The sequence below is a fragment of the Pelmatolapia mariae genome, linkage group LG10_11 (genome assembly GCF_036321145.2).
Source record: "Pelmatolapia mariae isolate MD_Pm_ZW linkage group LG10_11, Pm_UMD_F_2, whole genome shotgun sequence".
Classification (NCBI taxonomy): domain Eukaryota; kingdom Metazoa; phylum Chordata; class Actinopteri; order Cichliformes; family Cichlidae; genus Pelmatolapia; species Pelmatolapia mariae.
This window is the reverse complement of record NC_086236.1, coordinates 26813712-26840959: the sequence shown is the minus strand read 5'-3', so window position 1 is coordinate 26840959 and position 27248 is coordinate 26813712. Positions and strand designations below refer to the sequence as shown.

The 27248-nt window shown below is 39.1% G+C and overlaps 1 protein-coding gene across 1 annotated transcript; it reads left to right on the top strand.

Moving 5' to 3' along the window:
- The first annotated feature begins 186 nt into the window (after positions 1 to 186).
- Positions 187 to 27179, top strand: LOC134636772 (oligophrenin-1-like). The gene is made up of 24 exons (XM_063486938.2): positions 187 to 919; positions 2077 to 2172; positions 2566 to 2627; positions 3276 to 3347; positions 5589 to 5690; positions 5794 to 5904; positions 6025 to 6129; positions 6220 to 6346; positions 6432 to 6532; positions 6640 to 6731; positions 9110 to 9188; positions 12396 to 12429; positions 12609 to 12671; positions 13241 to 13315; positions 15697 to 15781; positions 16225 to 16283; positions 17080 to 17185; positions 17317 to 17476; positions 18171 to 18318; positions 19102 to 19329; positions 20240 to 20387; positions 21142 to 21192; positions 24414 to 24462; positions 26205 to 27179. The coding sequence occupies exons 1-24, from the start codon at positions 766 to 768 to the stop codon at positions 26214 to 26216; spliced, it is 2319 nt and encodes a 772-aa protein (XP_063343008.1). The 5' UTR covers positions 187 to 765; the 3' UTR covers positions 26217 to 27179.
- Positions 27180 to 27248: the final 69 nt, after the last annotated feature.

The following is a 27248-nucleotide window of genomic DNA, read 5'->3' as shown; positions in this document are numbered from 1 at the left end:
TCTGCTTGCACAAGCAAAATTCTTGTACTTAACCCTGAATGCAGGAGCACACCCTATCCGTCTGTCTGGAAGTGTGATTGTGTTTTCCGACTGCACATAAACGCAGCATCCATGGCAAACAACTTACTCAAAGTGTCCGGCGAGCCCTTTAAGAACCTCCTGGGTGTGGAAAAGGGGAGTTTTTTGTGTTTCTGTTGCCAGCTGGGTACGCTCCATTGCGCTTTGTCATTGACTTTTAGTAAGGATATTGGACTCAGATATGTTTATAATATCGCTTGAAGTAGAAAATATACTCACTAAGAACATATACTCACTACATTGAGGGGTTGGTAAGAGCGGGTTTTAATTTTAGCGATGGAAAGCTTATTTAAGAAAGAACAGTGAGGCGTCATTTAAGTGGGAATTTTGGAATGGGACGCGGTCAGAGGGATCGTAGCCGCGCTTTTAATTACGACACGGTAAGGAGCAAAAAAGTGGTCAGGGCACCAGGATACAATTAAACCGAAGCATTATCAGCGCGGACGAGTAAAAGAGGGAAGTGAGCCTAGGCTGCGGGAATTCACTGTTTCGATCAGTTTATTTGTAACCATCCGTTGCCGCAGGCTCCCACGGACACGATGGTTTGCGAACCTCGGAGCGGAATGTGTGGAGTAGCCTCAAATGAACAGAAATGAGCGGTGTGTGCCACGGACGAGCGTAGGCAGCGCCTCTGTGGAAAGCGTACTCAGTGTTTCTATTGTGTTATAAAGTCGAGCGGTGAACAAGATGGTTCATCCTCCGCTGGAGTTCAGCGACTGCTATCTGGACAGTCCGGATTTCAGAGAGACTCTCAAGTGCTACGAGCTGGAGCTGGAGAGGACAAACAAATTCCTCAAAGAAGTGATCAAAGACGGGAATAGTGTGATCACTGCAATCAAGGGTGAGCATGCTTAGTTAGATTGCTCTTTTTTGCGCTTTGCATGTAGATCTAGGGCTCTGATGCCAAAGGATCAGCATCAGTGCCCCCCCCCCCCGTTATTTTACGAAGGCCTGCAGGATAAAGTGTGTATTTATGTGGGAGAGGAGCATTCAGGGAGTTGTTATTGCTCTCCAGGGAAAAGCCACAAAAAGGAGAAAGAGCTTTGAACTGAGAGGCCACAGAGCTGCAGATGTGCAGGATGACCAGCACTATTGTTCCCGAACAGCTGTCTCCTTTTTGGAGGGCTTGCATCAGTCCGTGCGTCGCCTCCCCACTTCTCTGTGCGCTCATGTTTAGGTGGGACCATTTCCACTGATAGTATGGGTCAGAGCCAGGGACGCCACGCAGACGCAGAACTGTACATGCGTATATTTGGGTCAGCGTGGCACCCACTGGGGGGGACATTGTTTGTTTTGTTTGACTCACCAAGATACTGCTGTGGAAATCCTGAATGGTAAAGCTGTTCACCTCGAAAACAGAAACTGTCATTGTAGGTACTGTAGTGGTGCTGGGGGGCGGTGAGGGTCCAGTAGTAAATCCAGATAATAGTCAGAGGTCACGAGTTGCTGGGACAAAGTCCATGGAAAGCAACACCCCCCCAAACATTTTTCAATGTTCATGTCATCCTGCTCATCAGAATGCTCATGTCCTTTTAATGCTTTTTCAGCCTCAGCACTGATTGTCATCAAATATGATTTCTTTAGAGCTAAAGCACAAGAAGAAAGGGGGGGCACAACTGGCTGATGGAAAGAACATTAAACAATTGTTCCACTGAAAAAAGTATGAGGGTAGATACAGCTAGCCAAGTTCCCTGGACTAAATACTCTACAGCAGTGATGTGAAGGGCTCTGTTTTGTTTTGATAGTAAAAGCCAGGCATGACAGGGATAATGTATTGCATTATCAACCACATACTGGCTGCTACGCCGCTGCTGAATCCTGCCAAGGATGTCTTTCATACTTTACGGTTTCCTACCAGGGGAAAAATGAAACGCCAACTTCTAATAATCTCGGCCTGTGCTTAGATTCATGAGAACTGGACTGAATTTAAAAGCAGTGAATGTAACTTGTCATTAATTACAGATCACGCTTCGTGTTTTTATTTTCTCTCTTTTTCAGGATACTCTTTGGCAGTGCAGAAGTTTTCCCAGACTCTCAGTGTGTTCCAGTTCGACTTCATCGGCGACTCACTGACGGATGATGAGATTAACATTGGTAAGAGTGATAAAGGCGCACTGCCTTGGATTGTGCTTGAGGTTTTAAGCAGTCAGAGTAAATACGTGGCCAGAAATATTCCAATTTATTGTAGTTTTTCTACGTTTGAGTTTCTCCGCTTGAACTCGGTGGAAAGCACAGCACTTTTGGCTGTCGGCTGATAATGCCTCAGAATTTAGATATGAGGAAACATAAGGCTTTGTGTGCTCCACTATATCCTGCCTCGGAGCTCGATGGAAAACGTGCATAAAGATAGCTGGAAATTCTATGAGCATAAATCAAAAAGTGAGTTCTGAGCAAGTGTCATCTGCTGCTTTCCTAATATGTCCTCTGACTCAGCCAGTTTTGATAACACCATGCAAAGTTATCCTCTTTTGGTGCTTTCCTCCCCAGCGCAGTCATTCCAGGAGTTTGCCGGACTTCTGCAGGAAGTGGAGCACGACAGGATGATGCTGGTGGGTTATCAACTTCCTCCATGCTGACTGTGCATGCTGCTTTAACTCTCGCTGGATATCGGACACCGCATTAATTTATCCTGCGCTAAAAGTGATACTGCTTTAAAGGAAACCACTAATGCATTCTGTTTCTTTTTTTGCTGTGATGCCATCTTTAATGTGTTCATTTTGTCACACAAGACATGTCAGTTGTGTAAAGGTGTGGCTGCATGCAAGCACTATGAAGTGTAATGCTGGTAATCATTTTGGTATCAGTTCCCCTCTTGGGTTTCTTCTTCTCGTTTGGTTAATGGTTCCGTATTAGCCTGCTGTTGGTAGAAATTTTGATGCAAGTTTTGTCACTTCAGTTTTTGCTGATTCACACACTTTATTATTCTCCAAGTAATCATGCCAGGCAGGTTATTACAATGGGAGAAGCAGTTCCTGTTCGACTGGATTCTCCAGATAGAGATGTAAATCTAAAACCGGAGGTCATCTTGCTAATTGAACTTGCAGCAGGTGCTCAGAACTGTGATGTTTGTTTTTTGTTTTGAAAAGTGCATAGATTTTTAAAAAATTTCAAAACTCTTTACATTATGTTAGAAAGTGAATCTACAAACACGGTATGTTTAGGAGCGTCCAGTAACGGTTTGTTTTTTTCCTGTCCAGGTTCAGAATGCATCAGATCTACTCATCAAGCCCTTGGAGAAGTTCAGAAAGGAGCAAATAGGAGTAACAAAAGTAAGTTGTTTGTTTACCCTGCCCTGTAAGTGACATCACGGCTCATTCCTGTAAATGGCACTGGAAGCACTCGATCTACTTCAGTAGCTTCAAAATGTGCGTCTCTGCATGGACAGTCAGGTCATTAAAGTATATATAACCTCCCTCTGCTTCCCACAAAGACCAGACAGGATGTTATAAGGTACTTCCCCGTATTTGTGTATAAACTATTTTTGAAGCACAATAACCTCTCTTCTTTCTTAAAAACAGGATATTGCAGGTGTTTTTAGTGCGTACACTCTGTAGTTGAGAGCAGCTCAACAAATTTCTTTATTTCGTTCTAAGGTGATATCATTAAAGTTAGGATTTTATATTGTGATTATTCAAAATGACGTTTGGGAGATCATATTTAAAATATTCTCATCAAGCATCTGTTTCATGGAAATCTTGCTTCTGTATTTAGATTTAGTTAAATATGTATTTATGAGATAACTCTGAAAATACATTTTTATTAAAAACACCTTCAGAGTTGTTGTATTGCATAACTCTTGTTTACGATTCTTTAATGATTCTGATTATTAAATGTAGCAAAGCCCTGCCCTAATTGATGTACCGCTTAATAAAATCAGGGTACATATTCTTAAGGTATACAAACAGACAAAATGGTCAAAAATTATATTAATTTATCTACAGTCAGTACTGAGAAAAACTAAGCCCACCTTTACCGTTTCCATAAGAATTATGAATGAGTAACATCCAGGAGCTGCTAATCAAACTGAGCATCGGTTTGGCACTTTGCTGGTCTAGAGAAAACTTGAAAAACTCAAAAAAATAAATAAATTAGGAGCTACATGTTAGTCTCTACATGTCTCAGTTAGCATGTTAAATGTTAAGGTTCTTGGCAGCACAATTACAAAAATACTGAATAAGTATTTCTTGTTTGGAAGGCTTGTCAGGAGAAAGTCTCTTCTTTCTAAAAAGAACATGGTAGCACAGCGTAGGTTTGCAAAGTTGCATCTGGAGAAACCAAAAGACTTCCATAGCAATGTCCTTTGGACAGACAAGACCAAAGGGGTGTATCTTCACTTTGTAAGGGTGGAGATTTGAGCTTGTTGTGTAGCCACTGGACCTGGGCAGTTTTCACTTATTGACTCAACTATGAACTTCTCTATATATCAAAGTATTCTAGAGTCAAATGGTCAGCCGTCAATCCAGTAGCTAAAACCTAGGCCAAATTGTAACATACAACAAGAGAAAGGGCTAGAGCACAGCAGCAAATCCACAAAAAAAAAGAATCGAGGTGTAGCAGCGGCTGAGAGCTGTACGTAAATAAATGCCTACACGCCTCAGTGAACCGAAGCAATGTTGTAAAAAAGGGTGGGCCAAAATTCCTCCACTATGACATGAGAGACTGATAAAGCAATACAGGGAACAATTAGTTGTAGCTATTAATGTTAAAGCGACTCTATCACAGGGTATGTCATACAAATTTGCATCCACTAACGTTACAGTTTAGCTATTGAATCTGGTCTTTGATATTTTACAGTGTTTACATTTTCAAGTTTTCACGTTTCTGTCTGTATTTTTACTCATTGTACTTTTTTGTTGTCTGGTCATTTATCATTTAGTGAGCACTTACAAGAAAACTGTAAGCTTTACCATTTTTGATTACTTTTAGCTCGCTACTTTAGCAGATGTTGGTTAAGTTATATTTTTTGAGCTTCCTGATTTTGAACTTTTAAGGATTTATTCCTACTACTGTACCTAAACCGTTGCATAATGTTTATTTTATTATTTGTATATTATCAGTTTAGCTAATGTTTTTTGTATTTTGCTACTTTTAGCTATCTTTTTAATATTCTCAGCTTGCTTGCTAACTTTTCATGTAAATACAGTCAAAACACATTTATTTTTAGATGTTACAGCTGACAGTTGACAAGTACTGGCATTTTAATATTGAGATATAATCTATAGGTAATAGCATTAGCCTGAGCCTGACTGATAGCAGATAGCTATTAGCAGCAGATTCAAGATAGTGTGTTATCAGCTCTATGCATTTTCAAATTTATAAGCTACAATTCTACAACAAAAAGAAAGAAACATGCAAACAGGTGATTTGTAAAAGTTCTCTGTTACATAATGTGACTTGCAGAGGTGACTTTGGAACTGTGAATGCAATGCAAAAGGTAGTACTGACCTGCACACTGGAGCGTTTGGTGGTCTCTAATAATAAATAATCTTTTCCTACAATCTGTTTTGCAGGAAAAGAAAAAGAAGTTTGATAAAGAGAGTGAAAAATATTACTCCCAATTAGACAAACACTTGAATCTCTCTGCCAAGAAGAGAGAGACTCAGCTTCAAGAGGTTAGTTGAAGTACAACAAATACTTTGCATCACTTGGGTAGGGAAATATAGAGGTGAGAACCATTTTTAAAAAAAGATGATATTTTTGTTGAATTTCCAATAGGCTGATGAACTCCTAGATAAAGAGCGCGCAAACTTCTATGAATCTTCAGTCGAGTACGTATACCAGATACACCAGGTTCAGGACAGGAAGAAGTTTGACGTGGTGGAGCCGGTGAGTGCTGTTTTTGTGCTTCCACGCAAATAACAAAACATTGAGGAAATATTCCTGGTGTCATTCATGCATCGTTTGCTTTGACTCTTGTTGTATGTCATGCACACACTGGTTGGACAGGTGCTGGCGTTTCTTCACAGCATTTTAACACTTAACAACCTGACAGTGGAGATGACTCAGGACTTCATGCCTTACAAGCAAGAACTGCAGCTAAGCTTGCAGAACGTAAGCACTGTTACCGACAATGCCATTAGCAAAATTCACTTTCCTTAAATCATATACATTGTTTTAAGTACTTTCCGGTTTTGCCTGCAGACAAGAAACCACTATGAAAGCACTTGTGAGGAGTTGGAGGAGCTAATGAAAAGGATGAAACGGCCTTCCCAGATCTATAAAATGCACAATTTTCCAATGGAGGGTTATTTGTACTGTCAGGAGAAGCGTAAGTGGGTTGCTATATGTTTATGTGGAATCTAGTTGTTTCTGTAGGCTCTTTTAAAAAAAAAACCCACTTTCTATTCCTCCAGGGGCTCTGGGTATGACATGGGTCAAATATTATTGTAAGTATCAGAAAGAGGGGAGAGTGCTAGTCATGGTACCTTGTGAACAGAAGACTACGACTAAACAGGTGACCCACCTTCAGCAAACACCAAATTTCCTCAGAAGACTTTCTCTTATATTGTTGTCTCCATCATGTTTACTGATTACTTTCCAACTCTCTGTCCTCACCTGAAGGGCCCCACACAGCTCACACTGAAATCCTGCATCCGCCGGAAGACAGAATCCATAGATAAGCGCTTTTGCTTTGACGTGGAAACCATCGAGAGGTTAGTGCAAACAAGCTGAGAAACTGTGAGACAAAAGCCTTATGGGATAAACAGATTCAGGCAGCGAGGTGAACAGGTGGTTTACAAGGACATGGTGTGAAGGCTTAATGGAGTGTAGCCCAAACAATCCCTAAGCAAAGAGCTGGCGCTGGAAACAGATGGCAAACTTTCTGAGGACAGAACACAACAGGCTCATATTTATATAAGCAGGCCAGTCAGGACAACATGCATTTTAATAGCCTCATAAGCCACAGGGATTTCTGTCACACAACAGGTTTGTGTCGTGAAATCGGTAAAAATATTTGGGTTTTCTTTTTTTAAAAAAAGGTTTAAAAGCAGCTTGAATTATACATCGCTCTGAATGCTGAATCAATTTGTTAACTGAATATAACCAGGAGTCGGCTGTTTGAGCAACTCAAGGTGGCAGTGCTGTCTAATGTAGGAGCTAATGCTGTGAGTTCAGGCAAAGAAAAGCCTGCACAAATGGACCTGAAAGGCAACCGGCTCTAACCTTTGACCTTAGTGGAAGTGAATTAAAAGTGAAGACTGTTACAGGTCTCTCATATTCTCTGACAATTTTGTACCTGCTTGTTTGTTTGTTAATATTACAAATTGCCGTTTGATTAGCTGGTCTAGATTTAGGGACGGCTCTGTTTCAGGTATTAGAGGTTATCCACAAGATTCCTGGTTTGATCCCGGTCCTATGAGGTGCATTACAAAGTATACATGGGCAAGATACTGAATCCGAAATGGGCCCTGATGCATCCAAACTGTGTGTGTGTGTGTGTGCGTGTGCGTGTGCGTGTGCGTGTGTGTGAGAGAGAGAGAGAGAGAGAGAGAGAGAGAGAGAGAGAGAGAGTTAAAATTTTATGCGTAGACTAAACTAGTTCTCTGCAGCCTTATTTAAATCATAGCATTTTGTTAACATTCTGGAGTCACAGTAAAGTAAAACCACAATACCAAGGCAATAAATCATCTCCCCTTAGGCACTGGTGAGAAAAAAATCAAATATTTGGCACAACCGTGTGCCTGTTATGCTTTTGGTTTCATGCACTTCTGATTTCTGTTACATCTGTTTTTTAGAAAAGTCAGCATTTGGCTCACTCGTGTTGATGTTTCTACGGAAGAGCAGAGCTTTGATCTCAGTTTAGACGTATTCTTCCAAACTTTCTAGCACAAATTATTCTGTCATCAGGAAAACACCTGCAAGCCTCATCTAACGCCTCACCTTTGGCTCAATCGGTTCCTGTCAGAGGAGCCGCCAGAGCCCCCCACCTGCACTCAAAAGTCCAGCACAGGAGCACACAAAATATTGTGTGCCGTGATGTTTAACCTACTCAGGAGAGTTGGTTGTAGGTTATTAATTGCTGTCTTATATTAATCTTTGCATCATATAATTAGACCCAGGAGTAACTCTCCACAGTGCTCCTAGCCTCAAGTAATAGCACTCAGTAACAGAGTGAGTGCACTGCCTGTGCACCCGGGTTACCACTGTTTAAAAATTCACATTTTGCATGAAATTATGGTCCATTATAAATTCCAGCAGTGGAATAAACTGCAATGTCAATGGGTGAATGTGGCTTGTAGTTTAAAAGTGCTTTGAGTGGTCAATAAGACTAAAAAGTACCTTATTAATGCTAACCTGAATACAGATTACTGACCTACGAGAGCTTTAAAAAAATCGGAAAACTGGTCAAAATCAACAATGAGTCTTTGCTTCTAAAAGTTCAATTTCCCTTTTATCCACTCAGCTGTGAAAATATATAAGAAGTTATACTGTCATTTTTACATGCTAACGATCATTATTATTATTATTATTATTATCATTATTATTATTATTATTGTTAATGTATTGATGCATTCATTTTAAATTTTAAATTCTAAGTAGTAGGTAATAAAGGGATTATTTCAGAACTGCCTTGCACAGCCTCGTGTTGAATAATGATCATTAAAATGGATTTTGAATTTTGGAAGAGTTTTTTGGGTTTTCTTGATTAGCATAATTGGCAGAACAAGCTTTTAAACTCATTGCACAGTTGTTTTGGTTAACAATTGATTCAGTAGCCTACAAGCTGTAAATTCTGGCAGTGGATTTTGTTACTTCTGCAGAGGACAGATTGCAGCAGTGGGTTTTCATCATCTCTTTATGCTGGTCTTATTTATCTCAATTTGTTCCCATCGCTGCCACATGCGATTTAATCAGCTACTTTAAAGACACTTTGTCTCTCCTCAATTGCTAAGAGAATGTGTATGATGTGTAAGAGTGTTTAAAAAACCCCCCAAAACAAGAGCTGGATATTGAAACAGTACACCCTTTTAACTGAAGGATTAAATTGCAACCTTTGCCTTTTTAATGTCATTTGTTTCTGTTTCCATAGAAACACGCCAGTCACTTTCCAAGCTCTTTCGGAGGGAGACAGGAAGTTGTGGATGGAGGCCATGGATGGAAAAGAGCCTGTGAGTTTGTTTCTCATTTCATTTGGGATTATTCTGTGAAAACAGCTTAACGGCCAAAAAGATTAGCAGAGCAATTTTGTCCCTTCAGCGAGGCTACTGCGCTGGAGCCGTTTCCCTCCATGTGCAGTCTAACACGGGGCTTGTTTTTTTGTGTTAAATTAATCTTCTTGGATGGTTGCTAAACACGCATTGCTTGATGTTAACTGCATGTTTGGATATGGATTGCACGCAAAACAAAAAAAAAAGTTTTATCTTTGCAACATCAAACAGAGAAAACAATCTGGAACTGTGTGTTATTTTAAATGCTTTATGTGAAAAACAAAAAGCTGCCCTTTCATAATTGTCGTTGTTTTTTGTGTGTTTTTTTTCCAATTTAACTTGCATGGCTGCTCAGATTTGACATTTGTTAAGCAGTGCAGGAAAAAATGGCAGCGGGTAGCTCATTATAACTTATTACATATGTGAGAGCTATGGTGTGAAGCTTGACTTTCACATGAACACACACATCTACGTACAGCTAAATGATGGCACCTGGTTAGTTAAGAGCCTTTTGCTGAATTTGTGCGGAATTGTTTTTCTTGCTTTCTGATTCTTAAAATCACATTCGGGTGTTAATGAAACTCCGCCTCTAAAACAACACAAAACAAAACAAAACAACCCCAAAAAACTTGCCAACTTGTTGCTCCACCATCTCTCTTCACTCTTTTGTTCAAAGTAACAAAAGTGCCTTTACTAGCAAAATTCCAGTGTTAATTCCTCTTTATGTTTGTAGATGTTATCATTTTTTGCTTTCAGTATTGCCCGCTCTCTGCAGTTCTCACATCACATCTCTTGCCCGCATGTTTTAATGCATTGGTGTTGTGTGAGACACAACGCAACAGTCATTGCCAGGGGATATGAAAATAACAGAACACGCTTTTTAGTACCCTTTTTTTCTGCAGAGTTCCCCCTTTTCTTCTTTATATATTATGAAAGTTGCACAAGAGCTTTTCTGCCCAAAATAAGCTGGAACTGTGAACTTCCAGTGGACTGCAGACTATCTGGCCTTTAGACTTCTGAATAGATGAAATTGTCCGAGTTGTAGCACTGCTTTTTTCCATTATTTTTTTCTTTCACTTTATGCAATCCACACAGTGCAGAATGCATTTGCTTTGTTTTCACATGTGCACTCACTGGCCACTTTTTGGGTACGCCTGTTCAACTCTTACTATTGCAAATATCTCTTTAGGACTGTGAAGACATAGTCAGTCTGCTAATGTTCAAACCTAGCATCAGAATGAGGAAGAATCAGTGATTTGAGTGACTAAATATTGCTGATTGTTGGTGCCATAGAAGGCAATCATTATATCAAGTTACACAGAAGAACATCTCTGAAGTCAAACTTTGAAGCATCTGGGGTACAGCAGCTGAAGACCACACCAGGTGTGACCTCTGTCAGTTAAGAACAGGATACTGAGGCTACAATACAAATGGACAGTATAAGTGTCTAGTGTAAATGACATGTAAGCATGTATCTGTCCTTCCTTGTATCAACAGTTTAGGCTGCTGGTAGTGTAATGATACGAAGGATATTTTCTTGGGATACTTTGAGCCCTGTATTACCAGCTGAGCATTGCTTATCGTGTCCAGTCATCTATGACCACATTGTACCCATCTTCTGAATACTGCTTCCAGCAGGATAACAATCCATGTGACACAGCTCAGATTATCTCGCACTGGTTTCTTCACCGCGACAGTGAGTTCACTGTATTCAAATGTCCTCCCCAGTCACCAGATCTCAATGCAACAGATGAGTTGGGGTGGAGTTTTCCATCATGGATATGACTGCTACCATGCAATTTTCCTTTTTCAGCTGCTCCCTTTAGGGGTTTGATCATCTGCATCCAAGATTTTATGCCGAATGCCCTCACTGACACCAACCTCCCCACCTGACCGGGCTTGGGACAGGCACTAGGAATACACTGTCATGGTGTGTTGTGGTTGGGTTGATGCTGTAATGGTAATATGGACCAAAACTTCTGAGGAAGCATTCCAGCTTCCAGCATTGTGTTGAATCTTTGCTACGAAGAATTAAGGCAGCTCTGATGGCAAAAAACGGTTTATCCTGGTACTAGCAATATGTACCTAATAAAGTGGCCAGTGAGTGTAGATCTTTCTGTACTTTCTCTACTCTTCTGTCTTAGTGCACTTCTTTACTTTGATTAACTTCCACAGGTGGAAGTTGGAGTTGCAGAAGAAGTTGACATGATTGAGCCCATATATCACAATATAATATGACACTTAGATCCCTTGAAGCCCTTGTTTTGTTTGATTTCCATGAAATCAAACAAAAGAGCTCTAAGATGCCATCATTCATGAGGCTTCAAATTTTTAAAGAAAGCGATAGAGTTTTGTTGTTTTGGGTTTTTTTGTCCACACCATCTCTCCACTAAGATTCCTGAAATTTGGCTTGGTAGCTTTTGCCATCTTTCTGACAGTTAGACAAACAGCACTGCAAACCTACCTCTGACCCAGCTCTCACTTTGGCAGAGGAATAGGAGAAAAATGTCTGCGTGCACGTCTCCAAAGTTTCCTAAGCAACTAGAAATGTTGGCAACTTTCATGCTAGCCACTGAAATTAAAGCAAGAATCTAAACGTTGGAGGAAAAAGTCCATTTTAATTGTTGGCTAATGTTCTTCTCTAGCATTAGGTTTTCTATCACATCTAGAATTTGTAAGTAATGAACAAAGAAAAAGCCTTGCACACACTAGTATGGATAAACAGTCATAGATGAACTCTAGGTGTGACTGTTATATTTCACACTTCAGCTGTCTGTGGCTACAAACGCTCGCCCTGCATAAGTGTCTCTGAACAAAGCTCTACTGTGTCTCTGCTGGTTTGGAGCTGGCCCTGACCTCTGATGTTCATTAAAGGGGAGGGCAGTGAGCTATTTCAGGGCGAGGATCACACAAAAGTGCTCAAAGTAGAAGTGCGTCTTTTTTTTTTTTTTTTCGTCGTTACTGTTGTTATCATGCACTTTGAATATCCTCATGAGGTAAACTCAAACCAGAACTCAAAAATCAACTCCTCTGAAATCCTTCACTGTGCCTTCCAAGTGTTTGTTTCCTCTCATTTTAAAGGAATTTTTTTCATTAGTTCCACTGCGTGTTCGATTTTTTTCCTGCACAATCCTCACTTTTTTTACTGCATCTTTTTTTTAATTTCAGATTTATCATTCACCAATTCACAAGCAAGCTGAAAGTAAGTCACTCATCAGATTCTTCAATGTGTATAGCTGTAATATTATTTCATGTGGACAGATGTTATACTGTCCTGCTTTCCATCTCATGCCATTGAATGCATCCATTTAGCGGTGACAAGTATGTGCTTGATAATTGTAGCTTTTTCGTAAATGTAAATTTATTTTTTTGTTTCCACAGTGGAACTGAATGAAACTGGATTCAAGTTTGTGCGAAAGTGCATCAATTACATTGAAACAAAAGGTAAACGGTTCTGTTAAAGGATCGTTCTTGCTTTTTTTGCCTTTTTAATTTTTCTTATTTCCCTTAAGGGGGCGTAGTTGAGTCACGTGTGATACATTGACACTACTCTGCGGGCTGCTCTCTGTGAGAAATGTCCTTCTTTATAATAAGAGTTGTCTGAAATGTAGTATTTTTCAAATTATAAAGGATTTTAATCATCACGTTGCTCTCTCTCTCTCTTGCTTGTTATGTGAGGGTCTATTAAATTCAGAGGTTTTTACCTCTTCTTCACATCTTCCCTTCATGCTCATTGTTGCTAAAACTCACACCCTAATGATTAAAACCTACAGTCACAGTATTTTTCTCCAGTGTCATGATTCATCTTACTGGAATGAAGCTGAGCTCCAAAAACATTAGCGTGTCTATGTTTTAAACCAAATACACTAGTGAAAGAAAGATTTTTTTTTTTTTTGTATCTGTAATCAACATCAGGGAACATCAGGAACATTCAAGGGAATCATGTGGGCATTTCCACAGCTCTCTATTTGTCCACACACTTTTTTTTAACCTTCCCCATGTCTTCTTCCTAGGAGCCACACAGGAAGGAGTGTACAGGACGGTTGGCAGCAACATCCAAGTGCAGAAGCTTTTAAACGGCTTCTTCGGTAAGCTTGTGAAAATTTGCTACATCTGTCCTTTTACAATGTTTCACTCTGTTAGACTCATTAACACAGCACAACAGGTTTTGCAAGTTTAGATCAGGCATGACAGGGAAACATCTGCTGACTCACTGTCCCGCTTCTGGAAGGCTCAACCTTAAAATTGCTATAAGCTATATCCATGGTAGCCAGTAGCTGAGCATTTTAGCCATGTTAGTTTTATTTAAAACAGATCCTTTCCATATTTGTAATGCTGACTGTGACACTTAGCATCACTTAAATGGACCATAATTTACAGAATTAACTTAAGACTTCAAACTAGCCACTGAAGCCATAAACTCATAAATGTGTTTTGAAGTGAGAGAGCAAGGGATCTTAATGGGTCATTTTCTAATATGTCTGCCACTGGGATATGTTTTTTCAGCCACAGGCTGTACATAAAAGATGGATTTGTTTCCTTTTTAAAACAATGTCCAGCAGGGGGCGACCAATATGGTTGCTAAAGTGCAGTAGACCATATCTATTGGTCTAGGCCAGGGGTCCCCAATCCCAGTCCACGAGGGCTGGTGTCCCTGCAGGTTTTAGATCTCACCCTGGGTCAACACACCTGAATCACATGATTAGTTCATTACCAGGCCTCTGGAGAACTTCAAGACATGTTGAGAAGGTAATTTATCCATTTAAATCAGCTGTGATGGATTAAGGACACATCTAAAACCTGCAGGGACACGGCCCTCGTGGACTGGGATTGGGGACCCCTGGTCTAGGCCATATCCTCCTGACAACCGAGGAAAAAAGAATCTTTTTTGTGATTTCCTGCCTCTCTGGAGCTAAAAGAGGCCACCCAAAAAACACATGAGATATCAATGGAAAGCCAAGGATGTCCTCTGTTTAGTACACCTGGACTTAAGTGGTAACGTAGCTCAAATAAGCAAAAAAAAAAAAAAAGGCAATTACAGAGGACATAAAGAATAAGTTGGTTCTCAGGAGATTTCAGATAGAACGTAAAGTTCATTTTGTAAATTATGATGCCTTTTAAAGTCAGACAGAAAGATAAAACAGGATGTGCTCAATGAGTAACGACTTGTCAATCACAAGTCGCGGGCTGTCTCTCTTTCAGCAAGATGGTGACAATGAAAATGGTCAGCTCCAGGCTTCACTACAGGATGCCACAAACCAGTTGGTGAAATCACAGTGGCTACGTCCATCAGTTATGACACTTCAAGCTGGGGGCAACCACGCTAGTTTAAGGCACCTTGGCCAGGGCTTTCTTTTCAGACTCAGAAACTATGCCTTCATTAGGGTAGAACAATTCAGGTTCAACACCAATAATGTGTTTCACAGTAGTGGTGTGAACTTTCTCTGTTTACTCTAGGCTTTCTGCTTCAGGCTCTGTGTGTGCGCTCAAACAGAAAATAGATCAAACCAAACTTCATTCATTTAAACATCAGTGCATTCACATTTGATGCATTCCCGCAGCCTAATGACAGAGATGTGGAAATTACTTTAGATTTTTTGGTCAGATTAAAGTGAAATTAACTTTAGGGATTTAATATTCTTGGTGATAAACAACCTACAAATAATTCAAATAAAAAAAATTGAATTGAATTATTATAAATACAGGTGCTTTATATTTTAAGGTAAAAACCTTACAAGACTCCAGTAATGTGACAATCCCCTGTAAGCAAGTGCTTGGCAACGGTGGGAAGAAGGAAGAACTCCCTTTTTAACAGGAAGAAACTGCCGGCAGAACCGAGCTCAGGGAGGGGTGGCCATCTGCTGCCACTGAATAATTTTCAAATCTCTGTTCTTTTAGTTCGAGCAATTCGAGCAGTGCAGAATAGACTTGGCAGCAGATTAGGATCACGCATGAAAACATTTATATATTTTCTGCATTAGTAGCCGAATGCTTAACAAAGTCGGCACATGTTGCACTGCCGTAACTGTAGTTGACAATTTGGTGGAAAAAAAAAGGAGAAAAAAAAAGCGGCACTTCCAGCCAGTTTGAAACCATAACCTGCCCTGGATCAGGTCAGGACAAGTTGCTATAGTAACTAACCAGGTAAAAAGAGAGCTACCTTCGTGATGCTTAAAACTCTGACTTTGAGCTCACCAGACCTCACTAACACATTAATGTTGCTTGTAGTAAACCCCTCTGCTCCTGAAGACAGTGGGTCCTTTGGGCTTGCTGTAGAGCTGGCGTTCTCCCCCAGCTGTGTGGGGAGATGTGTGTAAACATAACTGTGAAGGATTGCTGGTGTTGCTCTTTTTTGTCGGATGTCCTCATGATGCTTATCTGTTATACAATATAGCCCACACATGTCACAGCTAGTTAGTGTCTTCAAGTAATTAAGGTAGCATGAGCCTTTTTTCCTGCTCTTTCATAGACCCTGCAAACCCAGGAGATGTGGATCTCCACAGCAGCGACTGGGATGTTAAAACAGTCACAAGTGCTTTGAAGTTTTATCTCAGGTATGTGTGTGTGTTTACGTATGACATTATATTATATTATTTCCTTATCATTATTATTATTATTATTATTATTATTATTATTATTATTATTATTATTATTATTAAATGCCTTTTAATTGGTCCAGGGTCAGATTTTTTTATATTCTTACATGCACTTTTGCAAAATATATAATCGCAGGGTTGTAAAATCCCCAAAGTATTTTTCCAGCATTGATTGTATAATATGTACAAATGTGGATCTGCACATCTGAAACACATTTTTATTACCACAGTAACAAATGTGGGCTTGACAGAAGATGCACTCTCTTTCTCTCGCTCTCTGTCTCATTACTTTCTAGTGTAACTCTATATTGAGTGAATGCTGCTTTTTGGCTTTGTCGTGTTTTTAATGTGGTGAGTTATATTGCGCTTGTGTTTACTTGTGTGTCCTTATTTATCCGCAGGAGTTTGTCTGAACCTTTAATGACCTACAGTCTGCACAGAGACCTCATGTGTGCTGCAAGTAAGACGTGTTTTGGAAGTGATCCATTGCTAAGACCGGGGAGGTTATGTTCTAATGTGTGCCTCCTCTCTAAAATCTTTCCTTGAATCTAGACTTATCAAAGGCTTGTGTTATGTATATTAACATGGTACAATCCAATTGGTTTTCTGTTTAGCTATGCCAGGCAAATGGAAGGTTAAAGAGTGACATGTGCTTTTTGCACTTGTACTTCTTTAACATATAGTTTTGAGTTGCAATTATGATCTTCACATGAATGTTTGTGTGTGACGGATAATTTAGTATCTGCAAAACGCCCCCAAAATAGTACACAGAGATTTTATATAAGGCAAGAAAAATGGCAGTAAAGGATAAAAGAAGGCATCAATACTGTGCATGCTGGAGGTTCACTGCCATGTCAGGCAACACTATATCACTCTGGACACTAAAGGAAATCTGAGACTCCTATTTGTTTTTATCTGTCACACAGCAATACTGTAAAAACCAAGAAGACGATGACTTTAATAGCATCAGCCTCATTCTGTCAGGATGTTGCATTAAGGCAGCTGGTGGCCTCAGGTTCCTGGAAATGCCATTCATTATAGGAAATGGGGGGCTTCTCGTTATATGGCCTGACATTCTGGAGACACTCTTTTATTAGTTTCACGACGGTGCAGAAAGGCTGTCGCCCAGTCCATGCTCTCTCAGAAAGTGATGCTGTTTTTGGTTGTGATTAACACAGAATGATTGATTTTATTGAGATGACATAAAAGGAAAATGAAATGATCATGATTTCTATAACTTCTTGTCTGTGTGACAGAGTCAGATAATCTGGACATTCGACTGAGTGAAATCCATTCACTTACCTACAAGCTGCCAGAGAAGAATCGGGAAATGCTGGAGATGCTTATAAAGCACTTGGTGAAGTAAGTGCGAGCTTACTCGGATGCGACTTGCAGAGCAGCTCTTCCTGTCGTTCTAGAAGGAGCTCTGTTCGTGTGCCACTGGCTGTTTTGAGTTAGTGTTTTATTCAACCCAGCCTTCCATTTGTTGACAGCGTGTGCAGCCACAGCGACGAAAATCTGATGACTCCTTCAAATATGGCGGTTATCTTTGGGCCCACACTAATGAGAGCAAAGGAGGAAACTGTGGCGGCCATGCTGGATATCAAGTTCCAAAATATCGTGGTTGAGATTCTGATAGAGCACTGCAAAAAGGTACGGCTGAAGTAATGTAGTTCACCCAGAGAGTTGTGAGACCATTAAAATTCTTAGGTATGTTAAGCTATTACTGTTGGTGCTTTGCTTAACGTAAAGTAAGAAAAAAGGGGAAAACGGAAAACGTGGCTCAGTCCAAAGGTAATAAAATCCACCTACCAGCACCTTTAAAGCCGACTAATCAACATGTTGCCTCCTTTGTTTTGGAGTACAAAACACAGCTGAGGATTTCTTTCCAAGCTCTTCTTTTTTTTTTTCTTGGCAAGGCTGCTGAAGGCTGTGGAGTTTCCTGTACATAACTGCCAGTAAAACAGCAAATTGCTGTTTTTATGGTTTGGGTTTTATATGAGTTAACTAAAAAAGTCCTTAGGACTGAGCCAGGCTATCTGACTGTCCTGCTGGTTGCTCTACATCTATGCTTTTAAAGCGACTTTGCGCAGCACAAGCAGCTTTGTGTTTGTCACCGGTCTAGTCATTAAGTTTCTACTTTGGTATTTGTGCTTTTTTTTTTCTCTCTTTGTTCTATGTTAATGTCATTCTTAAGAAAAAAAATACTTTTCTAGTTTCTTTTTTTCTTTATCATGTAAAGATTTTTTACTTCTTTCAGCTGAGACTCTGTGGAGCTGAAAAAGTAGCCAGTGAACTAAAGTGTTACTGTGACTTTTTTCTTTTTCTTTTTTCAATATGGTTGCAGATCTTCAGTCATATGCCAGAGGACAGCACTGCCCCACCTGTCCCTCCCCCGCGGATCAACCCGAGAAAACGGCAACCCATCACAATCTCCAAGCGACCGGCTCGTGTTTATCAAGCTCTTAGTCACGAGCTTTACCAGCACACTGAGAGTAATTATCAGCCTCTCTTGGCCTGATTGTCACCATCACCCTCATCATTATCCCATGCTGTCTTTGCTGAGCATACAGTAGAATTTTTTTAAAATGTTGTTTTTAAATATATTAATTAATTCATTTTATTCTTTAAAAAGACTCGTACCACAGCGTACCTGCAGGGTCATTTCTTGACATTTTCGAAATAGGATTTATTGTAGTGTGTGTGTGTGTGTGTGTGTGTGTGTGTGTGTGTGTGTGTGTGTGTGTGTCAGGCAAAGCAGTTATTACATACTTCAAAACTTGGAATTTGTTTGTTAAATTAAATTCTATTCTGTTTCTCTTCTATTATAATTCTCTATCTGTATCATCTTCAAATGTTGTTAGAAATAATTTGGTGCTTCCTTTTTAAAAAAAAATTAATTTCGAGCAGAAATAAATGTATCTACAATTTGATCTCATGTTAATCTTTTTTTTGTCAATGCCTCAGGCTAAATCATTCAATTTACTGCTTTATTGAATCTCTTGCTAAGTGGCTGTGACCCTTGTCTTCTCATAGACAGTGCGAGAGAAAGTTTGGGTGCATGCAGCTTGCTATGCCTGCATTGTGTGCATTATGTGGCCAAATAACACGCTTTTTATGGTTAATCCAGAGCTCGAATGATCAGTTTCTGTTCATTGTAGTTATTCTAATAATAATACAAGTTTACCAGATTAACGTCATAGATTAAAATATTTCCATATAACTTAATGTTTTTAATTTACAGCAACCAAACTGTTAATGTTGCTTCTTTGTAACAGATGGTCAGAGTGACAATTCCAACGTGGATGGTGAAAACCCAGTGAGCCCCACTCCCATACAGCGTCCAAGGAGACAAGCATTAGTACCCAGAGCAGCTATCCGTCAGGACAGGCAACCAGAATCTGATGCTTCTTCAGCAGGGAATGGGGAGCCTGGGATCTACGTGAGCAGGGTGCCATCCTTTCAGGGCAAAAAAACACCTGCAAAAGGGGCAACCACCAAAGAAGGTGATTTAATGGAAAATTCTCATACGTGCTCATCAGCAATGAAAAAAGGCCTCTTAGAGGACAGAGGGATACACCGAGTATGAAAAGCAAAGTTGTAGTTTATTATGGCCAAGATCTGGGTAGTCGAGTCTGGAAGAAAATGTTCAACATTCTCAGGCAAAGCATGTGGCTACATGTAGCATTTACAAATCATTAATCTTTTCCACTGACTTGCTCTTTTATCATTAACACGTTTCTTTTACTTTTATACTAATAGTAACAATCATGCCTATTGTGTTGGTTTACGACTTTGTGTGTTTCAGCATGTACAACGGCTGTAACTTTGATGCCGCTGCGTCTGTTAATTTATTATTTAATTATACACTGCTATAACCTTTGGAAGTAAACAAGTTTAAACTGAGCTTTTTATTTGTTTAAAAAGAACTCGATGGCAAGAAGCAATCATAGTAGAAGATCTCCAGAGTTAATTTATGAAGCAGAGTGTTACGCAAGCATTTAGAGCTGACAATGAAGCATGGCAGTCGCTATGATGGACTTGGTTGCAGATTTTAAGCCTTTCCTCATGTGTTAACTGCCCATCATATGAATTGAAGAAGTGTTGATTTTAGTTACCAGTGGCCTAAGATGGCCCATTTATAGTATTTATGCACTCATAAAAGCATTATTTGATGAAAACAACATCTATTTAAGCAAATGTTGATTACACTATTTTTCTACAGCTTGTGGTGTTTAAAATATCAGTATTACATGACATCATTTTGTGCTTTCATTTGTAATGTCAAGTGTATCGTCTTTACTGAATATATCAGGAGTTTATCTCAGATAAATAACTGTACAAATGCACTTTATGTGAACTAGTCCAACCCATTATCTCCTGAAATCTCCTGAAAAAAGGGTTATTTTTTTTCAGGAGATTCTGATGGTCTGACCAGAACAAGGTCCACGGAGAAACAGCAGATTTGTAGACCGCCAGTTAGGCCTCCTGAGCCACCGTCCAGGTTCCCTGCTCCACAAAAGCCTCCAACTGCAGCCAGCAGTGAGGGCACAACCACATCCTAGTAAGTACTCTTCATACATACAAAAGTCTTACCACGTGCTTATATATTTAACTGCAATGTGTGCAAAATTATTGAGCTTAAATTGTGGTTGGCATGCAAATTCCAGTAACTCAGCAGTGCACAATGCTACGTTAATTAAACCACAAAATAATAGTTCTTTTGACACTAACGCTGCGAGACAGGCCACAAGTTAGAATGAAAACAATGAAACCACAAATCTACTCTGTCATCGCTGCAGACTACTGATAGTGATGTCATCGTGATGTCTTTTTAAGACACATTACACAGCACATAAGTCTTTAGTTAATGCCATAGAGCTATACAGCTGATTGGATTAACTTTAGGAACTGTAATGAAGCGTATTGTGATTATTTATTTTTTATTTTTTACCCTCTGGAGATGGAAGAGAACACAGACAGAATTAAAAGGATAGTTATTAACTAGGCTCCATTCATCAGGTGAAAGGAACGTGACTGCAGCTCAGTAATGTTTCTAAATAAGCAACTGTTTGCTTCAAAAAATTGCCACATTACTAAATAAAGATAGTTTCGAAGTATCTGTTGCTGCCTCCAAAATAAGATTTGTCAGATTTAAGTTGTTTTTCTTGTTAGAGTATAATAATACAGAGCATGTTGGCTCTGCTTAAAATAAAATGACCACAGCTGCAACAGCAATGACTAATGGCAGTTTTAAATCTTAAATGCATCATATTGTCTGTGTACAGTGTCAAGATCTCTACTATTCTTTTCCCCAGCGTTGCATCTAAAACAAAGTTTTTTGAAAACGCCTCCAGGCAAGTTGGCAGGTATGTAAATGCTTTCTTATCAGGTATGCATGCATTTTTTTTACATGACAGCTGACGTTCATTTAAAAAAGCTTAGCAGAAGGTGAGACTGATTAACAAATTCATGCGTACAACTCATTGTCAGTAAAACTGTGTACATGTGTTTTTTTTTCCCAGTAAAATTAAAGACAGTCAGTCAGATCATAAATAGCAATTTTACTCCCAAGACAATGCCATGATTTTCTGAACTACTGTTGGACAGCTGGACACAGACAGCTTACAGCTAATTGCAATCAATACTCTAGAAGGCTCGCAAAAACCCACTCAGCATTGCAAAATTTTAATTACATTTTTGAATGAATATGAAATACTATTTCCTAAACTCTGAAATGAGATTAAATTTTGTACTGTAAGCTGTAGAAGAATAGTACCCTGTATTGTTAAATGTGACACATTTAAGCAATGTTAATTAATATGGATTGCCCTTTATTAAAAAATAAATAAATGTGCTTTTAGGTGTTGTTTGCAAATGCAGAAGAAGAGTTAGGGGTTAAAAATATGAATAGCTTGCATATAGTAAAACCTTGATTTGGCAGTTACAAAATCATGATATTGATATTGATAAGTTTTGAGTTGGAAAGGTTTGGACAAAGTTATTTTGAGGGCTGATCTACGTAATTGCATATGTGTCTGTAATGGTTTCCCTATTAGTATACAAAAGAAACACAACATGATTTACTGTTGTTTGCAATAGGCAAGGTAACACTTGAAAAGCAGCCGAAGGTACAAAGTTTTAATTTTTTACATTAATGTGCAAAACACAGTTTCATTATTCTTTTTTTTCTGTGAATCCTTAACTTGAAGATCTTTTGTTTTGATACAAACAGATATGTTGGTAGCGTAGTGGTTAACACGTTGGCTTGGTAAGCGAAAGGTCACTGGCTTCAATTTCAGCTGGAAACACAAATCAGGAAGGGCATCCAGCATCTGTTCTGTGTCCTTGCTCTCATCTCTTTCCCCTGACCCACAGACAATGGCTGCCACTTCCTGAGCCTGGTTCTCCTAGAGGTTCCTTCCTGTTAAAAGGGAGTTTTTCATTCCTGCTGTCACCAAGGGCTTGCTTTATAGTGCTGATTGTTGGGGCTTTCTCTCTACTATTGTAGGGTCTTTACCTTACAGTATAAAGAACCTTGAGGCGACAGTTGTTGCACTTTGGCGCTATATAAATAAAATGTAATTGAATAATGTATTAAAAAGTTGACATTAAAAATGTGCTAGAATAGTGTTTGTGTTGCACAGTGATCCTATTCAGGTGTCACTGAATGTAATTTGGGATTACTGTTGCCCAAAGCTGGCTCTGTGTGAGAGTCTTTCCTTTGACTTTTATAAATACCTAAAGCATCATGCAACATTGAGATGAAAAGTAATTTTGTGAAGCATTACTATGTGGATCAGTTGGGATCTGATGCTTGACTATGTTTTGTGTACTTCTAAACATCCGCAACATCAGCTGTTAAACACAGTTATTATTTTTTTAATAAAGGAGTCCTTCTGTGGATGACTCGATCAAAGCTGTGGGAGCTGTCCTGACGCCCAGTGTTTCCTGTATCAGAAAATATCAATTCACACAGTCCTCCTTCTCCTGCTCTGAATTGCCGTGTTGTTTGCCGAGAGAAACACGTTTCAAAGCTTTTTGTCTGAATATTATTTAAAAGCTGCATTGTCAGGTGATTACTCACACCCTCGTCTGTATCTTGCAGTCTTACTAGTTTGCTCTGTCGTAGTTGCTTTCTTTAGATCGTGCTGAAATAACACACTGTTAATGCAGACACTTTGAATATGTCAAATTTATGCGTGTGTGTTCATAAGTGGCTGCATTGTTAGTCGGTTACCCAAAAAACTTTCCACTCCTACTTTTGTTCCCTGTTGCGGTATAACTCAGATTTTTCCAACTTGGTAAATCTGTCACTTTGTGTGTCAGGTGTTCTACTTTTTGGATAATTATTTATAAATTTAAGTTTACTTGGTTTGCTCATTGGTCATTTGGAGCTTGCAGACTCCTGTGTGTTACGAGTGTGTGTGAGAGAGAGTGTGTGAGAAATAAAACAGCCTCACACACACTCGTGGATAGATGGAAAACCTGTTCCTATGGGCTGCCCCCATTCACAGTCCCTTTTGTGAGGTGGAAAAAGACACACATGCGCTTTGATTTGCAAGTTAAGGTCCTTGCCGTTCACCCTGTAGCTGCTATAAATAAACAGTGTCCAAATGGGAAGAACTTGTGGGAGTGTTATCAAAGAGAGATTATCTCCTCATTGTTCTTTACTGTGTTCTGTTTGAAATTGATGTCCAGTTTATATAAACACGCCAAAAAGGAAGGCTAAGCAGCTCATAAACATTCAGTTTTTGAAGATGATTTCTTGGCTTTGTCAGGACATCTTTTGGGGTGTTCCAGCTATGCAGTGGCTAGTACCCAGTTGGTGCTGGCTGTCTGATCCCACAGAAAGTACTGGAGCATAAACATAGCGTTTCCTGTATATGTGGCTGTGTAGAGTAATTAGAGCAATTTTGAAATAATGAAAGGACCTGATCAACTGAGCTAGACTGTGGTGCAATGGAGGATAAGGTGGATAATGGAGGAGGTGGATAATGTTTACCATATGACATGGATGACTGTTCTCGGTCATTTACCCGATTAGCAGGTGTCAGTGGGAGGCACTATAGGAAGAATTCAAACCAGAGGAGAAACTGTGTTTTTTTTTTTCTCGTGTCAGGAAGGCTTGGATCCTGACATGTATGCTGAAGTTAAATTTAACACTTCACTTTTTCACACCTTCCTAAAATTGTTGGGGACAGCATATTCCCGTTCATGGCAGAAGTATTCCCTGATTGCAGCCATCTCTATGAGCATGATGAAGCGAGAATGGTTTGAAAAACATGTCAAGAGCTCAAGTTGTTATTTGGCTTCTGAACTACCCAGATTTCAGTCGGATCTAATATCTGTGGAATGTGCTGGGGAAAGAAAAAAGCACACAACTTGCAGAACTTGGATATGTGCTACTAATGCCTTAGCACCTAGTGTAAGAAATGTTTTGTAAAAACAGTAAACATTCTGTTACAGATTATTGTTTAATAGAATTACATTTGCAACAAGTTGTGAAAAGCTGGTGAAATAGTGTTTTAAACCATCTATGTGTTTGTAATGTTTTTGTTTTTGTTGCTTTTTTTCTCTTCTATCTTAGTCCAGCGGGTTCATCATCAACATCGGCAGTAACGACGGTAAAAAAAGAGGTAACATTAAATAGATGTATTCAGTATTTGTAATGCTCTTCAGTCTTTCCCAAAGTAGTAAACTGGCATACTGATGCTTGTGGGGGATACACCTGCCTTCACATTGTAACACACTGGGTACCACTTTAATGCTATGTTAACATTTTAAGTTTCTATGTGGTAAGGTGGAGTCTGTCAGCTCCAGACATGCTGAAGAAGAGAAGCTTTCATATTGAATACGTTGTAATGTGTGTTCAGTGTCATTTAAGGTACATTGAAACATGTAATGAAACGAAATATTATTACTTTCCCCCCGCTTTTTCCCAGTTTTTTTTTTAACTCCTTGTGTTAAAATATAACTAGAAACAGTTCCTGACCAAGCGTTAGTATGTTAAAGCTAGGAGTATTATAATGTGTATTTTGAATTTGAATTTATAGTGTGTTAGTTGTGATTGCCCACATGCTCACTTACACTCTCACCCATTACAGATGGGCAGCAAATCATGATGCCCTCAGATGATGGATGTACAGTGCTGTGAAAAAGTATTTGCATCTTAAGTCTCCCAGTACAAGCACATAACCTTAGCTACGGAGGCTGCTGTAGGACAAACACCTTTATCAGAATTTAAGACTGTACTCTGTAACTGCCCCAGACCACCAGCATGTTTCTACTACTATTTCTGTATAAAAACTTTTTTGCACACACTCAATTTGAACATATTTGAATAATATGAAGTATAATATGAAATATTTAAATAATATCAACACTTTATGTACTTCAGATTTTAAATTTTTACCCTGGATCAAATATAAAAACTGGCCACCGTTCATCTTCGGTGAGTGCAGGCTGTCAGCCTACTGTTTATCTCAGATGTCAACATGTGTCCATTTCTGTTTATCTTGGAGGAGTCTGTAAATTTTCCAAAAGGAGTGTGGTATGAGTTGATGAGTGAAAACTTGCTTCTGTCCACTGACAGTTGTTGCTGAGGATATCATGAACTTTTCTCTCAGTGAGCATTGCTGTTTTTGCCACTGTTAGCCAGCGTTTGAAGTATATCTAACACTTTTTTTTTTTTTAAACCACTTGAGCCTAACATTAGCTGGCATAACCAGCTGTTGTTGTTTAGCTGGCTCAGCTGTCTGGAGATGTTCAGGTTTCAGGAATTTCAGGAATGAATAAACATATTTATGCACATTTTTGTGCATTAGAGCCCTGACTGCAGTTCAGGAGAAGAGGCTTGAGGTGAGGAGGAAGAGGATGAGCGAGGAGCAAGAGCAGTGGTGTTTGAGGAGAAAGAAATGATTATAAAATGATAATGAAAATACATCACCATTACACATACATATATATTATACATGACCGTATGATCATTTAGCATATGTACAAATGTTAACATTATAGCTTGAGCTAGTTGTGATCTATCCTATGCTCTGTCCCAGCCCTATACTGTATATTTTTAATGGATTCATTCTCCGTTTATGAGGACACATTCCCTCAATAAATGCAATAATAATATTAAAATTTGGTTGACGATCTGAAACGTGTAACTGTGGCAAATATGCAAAAAAAAGTATGTACAGCTTCTGTACACCACTTCCTGGTGTATCATGTGACATTTGTGTAGTATGCTGTGCAGTGGATGAAGTTTACATTTAAGATTTCAAACAGCAACACCAAATGACTGGTGTACTACATCAGGTGACAAAAATATTCTTACATTCTTTCCATATTTGAAACAGGCTGTCTGTGTTCCTTTTTCTAGGAATTTAAGTGAGGAAGATGTGGCTGACATCATGTGACCTTTGGGAGCACATCGAGCTGGAGGGAGTCACCACTAATGAACTTAAATCGATCCAGTCTGTGTAAAAATAGACTGAGGAAATAGCTCTTAATTGAATTACTTGGTGTAAGAATCTTGTTGTGAAGTGAAGCCGTAGCAGACTGACTTTTTAAGGAGCTTGCAAAGTTACTGGTTCTGTGTTCAGTTAGCATTCCAAAGTTAGGCTGGAGTAAAAATCATTTGCCTTTGTTTATTTTGTTAAATAAAATCTCTTTAGCCCTTTTACAATGTTTAATAGTTTGATTTGGTCATGACACCAACTGTTTTTGTCGGGGTTAACTGCAGTACTGATTATAACTTGTCTGCATTGCTAACACAAATCTCCCAAAGAAAACTAATTCATTTAAAACTGCCTAAATTAGTTTAATCATTGTACATCAGTAAATGTGAATTTTTACTCTCGCTAGATTTTGAGTAGGATTATGAAGTGGCCCGCGTATTATAATTGCAACAAGAAAAACTACAGTGTGTCATGTAAGTTCTTTTGGTGACGAGCCAGCTAAAACATCGACATCGATCAGAAAAATACTATTTTTGTCAATCTGGACAAAAGGCAAGCAAACACTTTGGTTAACCTATTCAAAGTCACTTTTATGAGGCATTACAGAGAAGTACTTATGCTGTCACCTCCGATCTTGTCAGTGTAGTTTGAATTCACACTGAATATAGTGGTAGCGTTAACGCAGCTCAAACATAAAACAAACTTGACTGTTAGAGTATGTGAAAATAACACTCCAGTGTTTTTGCTTCCATTTCTGTGTTCTTAAAATTGTTATGTAAATTTTACACTTGTGTGTTCTGTGTTTGTTGTTATCGTTGTTTTAATTTTAAATTTTTTTAATCCAGCTTTTAAAATTCAGGTTGATTTCTGGTTTTAAAAAAAGGAAAAATAAACTGAAGGACTTCTAAACCAGACTCATGAGTAAGATGCATTTCTTTTCCATTCATTACTGAATGGATTTTTTT

Coding starts and splice junctions, on each gene's coding strand:
- LOC134636772 (XM_063486938.2), top strand. CDS start 766: ATGGTTCATCCTCCGCTGGAGTTCAGCGACTGCTATCTGGACAGTCCG. Junction 5,905..6,024: donor AGTTTGACGTGGTGGAGCCG/GTGAGTGCTGTT, acceptor CTGGTTGGACAG/GTGCTGGCGTTTCTTCACAG. Junction 21,193..24,413: donor GCCTCCAGGCAAGTTGGCAG/GTATGTAAATGC, acceptor CTTCTATCTTAG/TCCAGCGGGTTCATCATCAA.